Genomic DNA, 11145 nt, shown 5'->3' on the forward strand with positions numbered 1-11145 from the left:
TTCCTTATTCACTGTCCAGCTTTCACATGCATATGAGGTTATTGAAAATACCATGGCTTGGGTCAGGCACACCTTAGTCCTCAAACTGACATTTTTGCTCTTGAGAATGGCTAGAGGATAGACACAGTGTAACATGAGTGACAGACCAGGCAATATAGGACAAAGGAAGGTTAGCAGAGGGAAGATGAAGGTATTGGAAGACACAGGAAGGAATGCAATAGTTAAAGTGAATAGAGGTAAACGCTGTTAACTGTTGGTACATGGAGAGAATTGCAATCATTGTAATGAAGCAAAGTATATGATTTGTTGAATGATCTGCTCTATAAACTTTCACTCAATTCATAATAAAAAGTTAAAAAAAAAAAGAGAGAGAGAGAGAGAAGAAGACAATGGAATGACACATAAAACTCTTGAAAGAAAAAAAATGGCCAACCAAGAATCATATATCCAGAAAAATTGTCCATCAAATATGATGGTTGAAATTAGGTCATTTTCAGACAAACAAATGAAAAGAATTTGTAAAAACCAGACCAATCTTTTCTTTTAACTTTTTATTGTGAATGGAGTGAAGGTTTACAGGATAGATCATCAGTTTTTACTTTCAATAAAATCATATACTTTGCTTCATTACATGGTTGCAATCCTATCCATGTACCAACAGTTAACAGTATTTACCTGCTATTACCCATGTTAACATGTGTCTAAACTCTAGCCCACGAGTAATTTTCCTATCCCCTCCCCGTAACCATCATAGATGGTTTCATTTATCAAGAAAACCATTTAAAAAATGTTTTATAACATTGGTCTCACACAATGTTTGTCTTTTTGTGACTGACTAAGGTGGAGGGTCAGAGAAGAAGAGGAAGACCCCCAACGAGATGGATTGGCCAGTGCCAGCATCGATGGACTCAAGCATGGCAACAATAGTGAGGTTGGCCCAGGATCGGGCAGTATTTCCTTCTGCTGTGCATAGGGTCACTATGAGTCAGTACTGACTCAATGGCACCTAACAACAACAACAAATTTCACTCAGCATAATGTCCTTAATGGTTCATCCATGTTGTGAGATGATTCATAGATTCATCATTATTCTGCAATGTTTTGTATATTCCATTGTGTGTATGTACCAAACTCTGTTTAACCATTCTTCTGTTGATGGGCATTTAGGCTGTTCCATATTTTGATATGCCGCTTGTAGACAGCACATTGAAGTATACTGTTTTCTGATCTATTCTGCTCTTTATGCCTATTGATTGGTACATTTAATCCATTTACATTCAGTGTAATTATCAATAGTTCTGAATTGATTGTTGTCATTTTTCTGTTTTTATGGTGCTGCTGGATTCTTTGTTCCACATAATTTTATAATGCTGAGTTCATTTTGTTTGTGAGTTTTCATTTTCATTTCTGTTGTGTTAATGTTTACTAAATCTTTTTGATTCTCCTCTTTTTAAATTTTGATGTGTAGGTGTATTATTTTTCTTTGAGGTACCCTGTAATTTATTAAAAAGTTTCCCTTGCTTAAAACAGTCTGTTTTATCTTGAAATCTACTTGACTTCCTTGCCATTTAGAGTTCTGCATCAACAGTATTTCCTCTTTTTACTTTGTAGTTGATTTCATTATACATTAATATATCTGGTTCCCCATTTTTAGTCTTGTAGATTTTTTTTACTTTAAATATTCTATGTCTGGATTGAGTTCTGGGTGGTGTTGTCATGAATGGTAATCTCAGGTTGTTGTCTGCTGTTGTTGGTCAGTCCAAAGAACACCATTAGCATTTTTTGCAAAGTTGGTCTGGGCATCACAAATTCTTTTAATTTCTGTTTATTAGGAAATGTTCTAATTTCATCATTGAATTTAAGGGACAGCTTTGCTGGTATATGATTCTTGGTTGGCAACCTTTTTTTTTTTTTCCATAGCTTTATATATGTCATTAAGGAGCTCTGGTAATGTACTGGTTACTAGTTGGGCTGCTAACCTCAAGGTCAGCAGTTCAAAACTATCAGCGGTTCCACAGGAGAAAGATGAGGCTCTCTGCTCCCATAAAGATTGACAGCCTCAGAAACCCTGTACAGAATCACTATGGGTTGGAACTGACTTGACAGCACTTAACAACAACAACAACAACATATATGTCATTCCATTGCCTTCTTGCCTGCATGGTTTCTGTTGAGAAATCAGAGCTTAGTCTTTATTAGTTCTCCTTGGTAGGGTAACTTTTTGTTTTTCCCACCTGAGCTGCTCTCAGACTTCTTTCCTTGTTTTTGATATTGGAAAATTTGATTATGATAGATCTTGGTGACATTCTTTTGGGATCTGTCTTGTTTGGGATTCATTCAGCTTCTTGTATGCTTATCTTCTCGTCTCTCATGATGTTAGGGACATTTTCTTCCAACGACCAACAATTTTCTCTGTACTTCTCTCTTCCTATACTGGAATTCTGAACACCTGTAAGTTGGACCTCTTCATGGTGTCCCACAGAACTCTTTGGTTTACTTGGGATTTTTTTCTTTTTTTTTTTTAATGATTGTACTTCTAGCATGTTAGTATTGAGAGATTCATATGTGAGGGGGCTTCAAAAAAGTTGGTGGAAACATGGACTTGAAAAATAAAGGAATTTTTCTCACAACTTTTTGAAGCCCCCTTGTACATGTTTGGCCATGCTGAGTATATATTTATATATGCAGCAGATAAGGGGCACAGCTATGGAGGCCTAGATATACCCATCCAGCTATCTTGTGGGATTGGTTTGCTGGGTTAAAGAGTTTGGGACTATAATTTCATAGGATAACTCAGTCAACGGGCACAGTTCATAAAGATAATGCTCTACATTCTAGATTGGTAGATAGTGTCTGGGTCTTATAAGCTTGTGAGCAGTTTATACTACGATACAAGTATGGGTCTCTTCCCATCAGGAACAAAAGCCAGTGAAGGAAACCAAAGACTTAAGGAAGAAGCAAGTATACAGGACTAATAGCCCACACAAACCCTGGCCTCATCTTGCCTAAAACCAGAAGAACTAGATGGTGCCTGGCCATCACTTGTTCTTAAGTGCCGTTGAGTCTGTTCCAATCCAAAGCGACCCTGTGTAGGGTTTCTGAGGAGCAGCTAGTGCACTTGAAAAGCTGACCTTGCAATTCAAACATGTTTTGCACTCTAATGCATTAACCCACAGTGCCACACCAGGACTCTCAGGGACATAACAGAGGTCCTGGACAGAATGAGAGAAAAATGTCAAACAAAATTCAAACTAAAAAAGACCAAATGTACTGAACTGATAGAGACTAGAGGGCCCACTGAGACTATATTGCCTCTAAATATCCTTTTAACTTAGAACTGAAGTCACTCCTAGAGGTTTCTGGAAAAGCTAAAAAAAAAAAAAAAAAAAAAAAAATAGATTGGCTTATACAATACTACCCAAAATGAAGGCAATTCCTTAAATAATCAACAATATGAGATCAAATGGTCAACATTTACCCAATCATAAAGATGAGGAGACAAGGAGGAGCAGAGAAGCTAGATCAATGGAAACAGACCCAACAGAATGGAGACAATGAGAATGTTGATACATTGCAAAAACTGGTAGCCAAAGTCATGGAGCAATTTGTTTAAATTGCTAAATGGGAACCTAATTTGCTATGTAAACTTTCACCTAAAACACACAAAAACATTGTTTGTTTGTTTTTCCACAAAAAGCAGATTGCTGGGTGCCACCAATTAGCGAGAAGAGAATGAAGCCCACATACACCCAGGTGGTGCAGCTGTAGGTGCTTAAAAACCACACTGAAAAGTACAACCAAAACCCACCAAGGAGTTGGAAATTCCAGTTGCTCGGCATTCTAACTAGCTCTCCGAGACTGCATTTGGTACCCAGAAACGGCACAAGGTTCCCCTGTGAGATCCTGTGTCTGGAACCTCATAGCTCTATATGGGACAGTGGGGAGTCCATGAGCAAGCTGCAGAACCAGAAAGGAGTGGGGTAGAATCTCAGCTCCACCACCTTCTAGATGGTGACCTTGTGTGGCAGGCCTAACACCTGGGACTTGTGAAGGTTAGCTTGGGTACACAAGAAACTTTGCAGATGTGATTAAGTTAAAGACCTTGAGATAGTTAGATTATCCTGAATGACTTCAGTGAGCTCAATGTCATCACAAAACCGAAACAACCAAATCCACTGCCACTGAATTGATTACAACTCATAATGACCCTAAATAGGGGCTTTGCGAGACTATAAATCTGCCTGGGAGCAGACAGCCACATTTCTCTCTTGAAGAATGGCTGATAGATTTGAACTGTCAGCCTTGTGGTTAGCAATCAAGTGCTTATCCTTCAATGCCACCAGAGCTCCCTCGTATCATCATAAGGGTCCTTATAAGAGGGACACGAAGGGAGATCTGACCCATAAGAAGGCACTGTGACCATTGAAGCAAGGTGCTCTGCTGCTAACCTTGAAGATGGAAGAGCTGGCTGGGAGCCACAAGCCACGAAACAGATCCTGCCCCCAGTACATGACACACACCTTGACTTTGACCCAGCGAACGATTTTGGATTTCTGATCTCCAGAGCTGTAAGAGACTAGCTATTGCTGTGTTGCTTTAAGCCACCAGGTTTATGGTCATCTGTTGCTGTAGCCAAAGGAAAGAACACACTTTAGTTCAGCTCTTGCCGCTCTGTGACTCTCAGCCATCTGGGAAACGGGTCAAAGAGCCCACCTTCCAGGATTATTGTGGGGATGAAATGATATAATGTCTTCCAAGTGCTCAGCTCAATGTCTGGCACCTGGAGGACTGCCACACGGGGTTACCTGGTAGCAGGGCTCACAGAGGGGTCGCCCATCCTTCTGGTAGAAGCTCTGCCCAGCCAGCAGGCGGCGGCAGGTACGGCACGTGAAACACTGGGCATGGTACTGTTTCTTCATGGCCTCCACAGCCAACTCTCGGGGGGACACAGTCTTGTGGCAGAAGGCGCAGACATCTAAAATGGAGGAGACACAGATCATCGCCAGACCTGTCTGAGAAAACTGTGCCTAGTCACCACCAAGAATATCCACAGAGCCCAGAGCTCTGCTTCCAACCCCCAAATTAGTGAACGGGGGCCCCATTTCCTCATTTGATAAAGGAGGAGTCATGAAGGGCATTAAAAGGCAATGAGAAAAAATAGGTACATTTGACTTCATCAAAACTGAAAACTTTCCTCTGAGACCATCTTTTTTTAAAAGCTTTTATTGTGAGTTGAGTATTAGTTTACATGGGAGAACATTGGTTTTGCACTCATGATATCATATTTTGTTACACTGTAATGATTAGAATCTCCTCCATGCATCATTTTTTAACAGTATTTACTTCTATTGCCTCTGTTTTGTTTTGTTTGGGAGGGGGGTATACACAAAAACACTCAGGAAGATATAATCATTTAAACAACCAAAGGGCACAATCTGCAAGCCTGCCTCCTGAGATCATCTATAAACCTTAAACCAAAATATTCCCTGAAATTTTCTTAAAACCAAATAATAGTTTAACTGGTAAAGAATGTTTGCTTTGAGCAGTATGATCTTTTAAGAGCTATCCCTATGGAATTAAATTTACAACAGTAACTCAAAAGAATACTTAGGAACCTTAAGGGGCAGTGAGTTTATCTGAATGTTGTTGTTGTTGTTAAGTACCATTAAGTCGGGTTCCGACCCATAGCGACCCTGTATAGGGTTTCCGAGGAGCAGCTGGTGAGCTTGAACTGCCGACCTTGCAGTTCAAACGGCTTAGGGAGGAACAATTCAGAAAAGGAGGATGAAAATGGTTGCAGAATTTGAAGACGGAAACCAATGTCGCTGAATTATACATGTACAAACTGTTGAATGGTGTATGTTTTGCTGTGTATATTACCAACAACAACAAAGTAAAATACATTATAAAAATAAAAAAATAAAAAAATTTTCCACACCAAAGAATTTTATCAACAAAATGAACAGACAACCTACAGAGTGGGAGAATATTGGGGAACTACATGTTTGCCAAGAGTTTAATATGCAGAATATATAAAGAACCCCAACACTCTGTAACAAAAAAGATAAACAATCCAATCAAAGAACTTAAATAGACATTTCTCTAAAGAAGATATATAAATAGTCAGCAAGCACATGAAAAGACGCTCGATGTCATTAGTCATTAGGAAAATGCAAATCAAAACTGCACAGAGAAACCACCTCACTCCCACTACGATGGCTATTATCAGGAAAAATGGAACACAAGAAGTGGGAAGATTGTCAAATGGTAAAAACAGTTTGGCAGGTCCTCAAAAAACTGAACAGTGTTGTTGTGAGGTGCCCTCAGGTCATTTCTACTCATAGTGACCCCATGTGAGACAGCAGGACTGCTCTATGGGAGCTTCTAGCCTGTAATATTTATGGGAGGAGCTCTAGTAGCATAGTGGGTTATGAATTATGCTGCTAACTGCAAGGTCAGCAGTTCGAATCTATCAGTCGCTCTAAAAGAGAAAGATGAGGCTTTCTGTGCCAATAAAGACTTCTTGTTGTTGATAAGTGCCTTTGAGTTGGTTCCGACCCACAGCAACCCTGTATAGGGTTTCCAAGGAGCAACTGGTGGGTTTGAACCACTGACCTTGTGGTTCAAACTGACCTTGTGGTCCAATGCATTATCCTGCAGTGCCATACCTGGACTCGAAAAGGCTTCCAGCCTTGGAAACCTTATACAGGGTCATTATGAGTCAGAACTGACTCCATGGCACATAACCAACACAACCACTCCCAACACTCTTTAAGGGAGCAGAGCCTTTCTGCCATGGAAATAGGTAACTTGGAAATGGATAATTTTGATGGTTGCATAACATGAACACGACTAAAGACACTGAATTTTAACTGTAAAAATTGCCGAAATGGTTGATGGTTTGCGTATGTATTTACCATAATTCTGGAAGGAAAAACTAAAACAAAAGATAACTAAAGTTTTGATACATGCTACCACATGGATAAACCTTGAAAACATTATGCTGAGTGTCAAAGAAGGAAATATATAATCCCACTTAAATGAGGTATCTAGCATAGGCAAATGTATGTTAGTTGCTTAAGTAGGAAATAAACTCCTTAGCTTCTTAAGAGATGGCTTGGCCAGTTAAGGAGTTCAATATCTAGCTGTGAAAACAAGATGTACACATAACAGACCAAATAAAAGATTTTAAAGCTGACCCACCCACCCCACCACCCCTCCAAAATGAGAGGGGGCATATATGGATACTTGCTTATATACATATAAAAGGAAAAAGTTAAGGAAATACAAATAAAACTGACATCCAACTATAAAGTCTATCACTGTAATATGAGCTGGGCAGACACTACAGGTCCTGCTCTCCTGGTTCCCATCCGCAGACCACCCCAGAACCCTTCAGGACCATACCTGTGGATGTTTCTCTCTCAGGGACTCCAGTGGACTCTTCTGGAGGAGGTGGCAGCTCCTCTTCCAGGGGTCTGAGGTGACCAGGGTGGGGCTGAAATGGAAGCTCCTCAGCCAGAGTCTGAGAGATAAAGAGGTGGAGTCAAAAGAGAAATCATCCAATGGGGACGCTAAGCAGTCCTCTCAGGCCCACTCCTCATCGGGGTGGTACCAGACACCATTAGCCCCATTCAACAGAGGACGAAACCAAGGCCCAGAGAAGCAACTGACCAGCAGGAAGTTTACAGTGGACCCTTCAATCAAATGAATATTTCCTTCTACTTTTAAGGAATTTTCTACTGAGCCTTGGACTGAAGTAGATTCAGTCCTTGGCCTGGAACCCATGCCCTCTCTCTCTTCCCATTTCCACGATGGCCTCTAATAATGGTAGAGAATTAAAAGTGGATTTATTATGTAGTATGAGGGATTTAAGGAGCTCTGGTAGCCTAGTGGTTACAAATCGGGCTGCTAACCCCAAGGTCAGCAGTTTGAAACTACCAGCTGTTCCGTGGGAGAAAGATGAGGCTTTCTGCTCCTGTAAAGATTTACAGCCTCGGAAACTCTGTACAGGGTCGCTATGAATCAAAACCGACTCCATGGCACATAACCAACCAACCAACCAAATGAGAGACTTAGGCTAGATACTGGGAAATGTCTTCCTCAGAGCAAAAGGAGGTACCTGAGGGGGAAGTAGGTATGGCACCCCGTCCTCCATAACAAGAGGGGTGTTGAAAACCCAACCAACTCTTCCAGCTTGGAAGAGCTTCAAAGAGGGACTGTCCTTAAGCAGAATGGACCAAATGACCTCCAGGTTTATAATCCTCAGAAGATCTAGAGGCCCAAATCCCCCTTTGCCCAGCCCATGGTGCTCTGTCAAGGACTAAGGAATTGGCAGTACCTGTGGTGGGGGTGGGGGCGGGGGCAGGTGCAGCTGCTCTAAGTTCGCAGTGAGTGATAGCTCCATTGGGCCAAGGGGTTCCTCATCCGGAGGAGGCAGGTATACCGGCGGAGGTGGAGGAGGAGGTGGGAGGAGGTCCAGGTCAGTCAGTGAGTTCTCATTATCCGGGGTAGAAGAACACCCTGCAACCAGAAGGGGAGGGAAGGTTGGTCAAAGCTGTTGAAAATGAACAGAGGCATTTTCCATGTACCCAGAAGGCTGCATGGCATAATGGCTGAGGGCTCAAGTTTGAGGTCATCCAGACCTGGGTTCAATTTACTTGCTGTGTGTCCTTAGGCAAGAATCTCAGTTTGTCTAAATCTCAATCTACTCAGTTGGAAAATGGGTAGCAGTGGCCTAGGGTTATTGTGAGAGATAAGTGAGGTGATGCAGGATTGGCACAGTGAATGGCAGGCACATGGTAAGGCCTTGGAGTCCTTCATGCTAGTGCTCCCCTACAGGGAGCTAGAGTGTCTGAATCCCCTATTAGAGAGTCCTTGTTAAAATACAAACATAACCTCTAAGACCGAAACTCAAAGGGAACACATGAGTAGGCATATAAGCTTGCTGATGACCACAATGGTCTATCGGTGAATGGTAGAGGGGGAAAGGCAGCAATGAAGAAATGGGCTGAGTTCAACCACATTCCACAGACACCTGTTGACCTGGAGATGAGAGAGAGAAGAGGAAGGGCTAGTTGGTCCAAAGTGTGGTGAGACCCGGGGACACCTGAGCCCATGGTCAAGGACATAGCCACAGAGGGCTAGAGCTGAGAGTGAAGCATCCAGCTGATATGAAGTGAGCAGAGATGCACAAGAACACCCAAACTTGCAGATAGTACCTGATAAAGGAAATGAGGGTAGATTGCTACAATCTGATGAGCTTGACCTATAGTCATGGAGGTAGTAACTCTAAATATCAAGAGAGAGGGAAGGAGTCTTCACATCAAGTATCAATGCTATCCCCTCTGTACACAGGGTAGATAGGGACAGACAACTTAGATATTTGCTACCTAAAATGAGGGGGTGATAAAGGCACAAAGTGACTGGCTTACACGATTTCAAGAGGGAGTTTAGTTTTAAGAGTATGTAGGGGAAGAAAGAGTTCCCAGAGAATAGTTTTCATCTTGTCTAGATGGGTCTGGTTAAAAGAGATAAGGATAAGATTCTTATGGTTCAATAGTGAGTTAATAGTTATCATGACTAATTGCGACTGTCACAATTGTAAAGGCAGAAGTTTTGTAACAAAAACAGGGGAGTAATTAATCTTACAGTCCAGAAACAAAGGACCCTAGGACCAACAAGAGAGAAAAACCCAAGCGGAATGTGGGACCTTATCCAGAGAAGCAGCAACACCAGAGATGGAGGCAGAGATGGGAACATGGAAAGAGGGAGAAGCTGAGGTCTCTGGAATCATGGAAAGAGAGAGACTGAGAGCTAGCGGCCAGGAGGCAAGCTTGCAGAATGTGCCCTTTGGTGGTGTAAATTATTATACATGCTTGAGTGTTTAAAAAAAAAGAGCTAAAGAGACTAGAGACAAATACTGTTATCTGATGGTACATGGAGAGGAGGGGATTATAATCATTGTAATGAAACAAGGTGTATGATTTGTTGAATGATCTGGCTTGTAAACTTCCACTCAATTCACAATAAAAACTTAAAATCAAAACAAAACAAAAACATAACCAAGGCCCAAGCTTGGGGTTTCCAAAGTGGGTCTCAAGACCAGTAGCATCAGCACCATCTGGGAGCTTATTAAAAACCACCTTTTGTTTTTTATGGAGACAGTGTAATTGCCCAAAAATAAAATGGAATACTACACAACACTGAAGAAAAATAAATTTGCAAAACACTTCACAACCTGGAAGGACCTGGAGAACATTATGCTGAGTGAAATTTATCAATCAGAAAGGACAAATATCGTATGAGACCACTGTTGTAAAAAGTCAAGAAAAGGTTTTCATGCTAGAAGAAACGCTCTTTGATGGCTACTAGAGGTAAGATGGAAGGGAAAATTATTCACTGGCATGGTGGCTCTGTAGGATAAAAACTGGACTGCAAACCACAAGCTTGGCAGTTAGAGCCCACCAGCTACTCTGCAGGAAAGAGATGAGGCTTTCTGCTTCTGCAAAAAGGCACAGCCTAGGAAAATCTTTATAGGGTCCCTATGAGTCAGAACCAACTTAATAGTAATTAATAACAGCAACAGCAGAGGGTAGACCTGTGGTAACTAAGGTGATGGTGAAAGCAGTTAAAAAAAAATAGAGAAAAAAATTAAAGAAAAATCAAAGAAATACCTACAATAGGCAAATATATGGGATCTGAAGTTTCTTAGTGGTTACCAAGAGTCATTGCTTGGTGGGCACTGAGCTTCTGTTAAGGATGATGAAAAAATTGTTGTTGTTGAATGCTGTCAAGTCGATTCCGACCCATAGCAATCCTGTATAGGGTTTCCAAGGAGCAGCTGGTGAGTTTGAATCACCAACTTTGCAGTTCAAATGACTTTGCAGTCTGACACATTAGCCCACAGCGCCACACCAGGATGGGAAAATTGGGGGAAGAAAAATGATGACAGTTACACATTAAGATGAAAATAATTAATGTCATTTAAATGCACATGTAAAACATGTTAACATGGCATATTATTTTTTTGGTTACATAATACTCACATAGAAATCAAATTGACTACATCTGTGGAAAGAGAAGATGGAAAAGCTCCATATCATCAGTGAAGACAAGGCCAGGGGCAGACTGTGGAAGAGACCA

At 41.3% G+C, this 11145-nt stretch overlaps 1 protein-coding gene across 2 annotated transcripts in view; it reads right to left on the reverse strand.

The window, feature by feature from the left end:
- Positions 1–11145, reverse strand: part of FBLIM1 (filamin binding LIM protein 1) — a 38723-nt gene that overhangs the window by 12092 nt on the left and 15486 nt on the right. The window contains exons 2-4 of one of the 2 annotated variants that reach the window (XM_006866357.1): positions 8342–8523; positions 7408–7525; positions 4806–4975 (exon numbers count right to left, since the gene is read on the reverse strand). In XM_006866357.1, coding sequence (XP_006866419.1) covers positions 4806–4975; positions 7408–7525; positions 8342–8523 — 470 coding nt within the window. The remainder of the gene's footprint in view (positions 1–4805; positions 4976–7407; positions 7526–8341; positions 8524–11145) is intronic. The other variant, XM_006866358.1, reaches the window with a different exon arrangement.

The sequence above is a fragment of the Chrysochloris asiatica genome, unplaced genomic scaffold, assembly GCF_000296735.1.
Source record: "Chrysochloris asiatica unplaced genomic scaffold, ChrAsi1.0 scaffold00090, whole genome shotgun sequence".
In the NCBI taxonomy this organism is placed as follows: Eukaryota; Metazoa; Chordata; class Mammalia; order Afrosoricida; family Chrysochloridae; genus Chrysochloris; species Chrysochloris asiatica.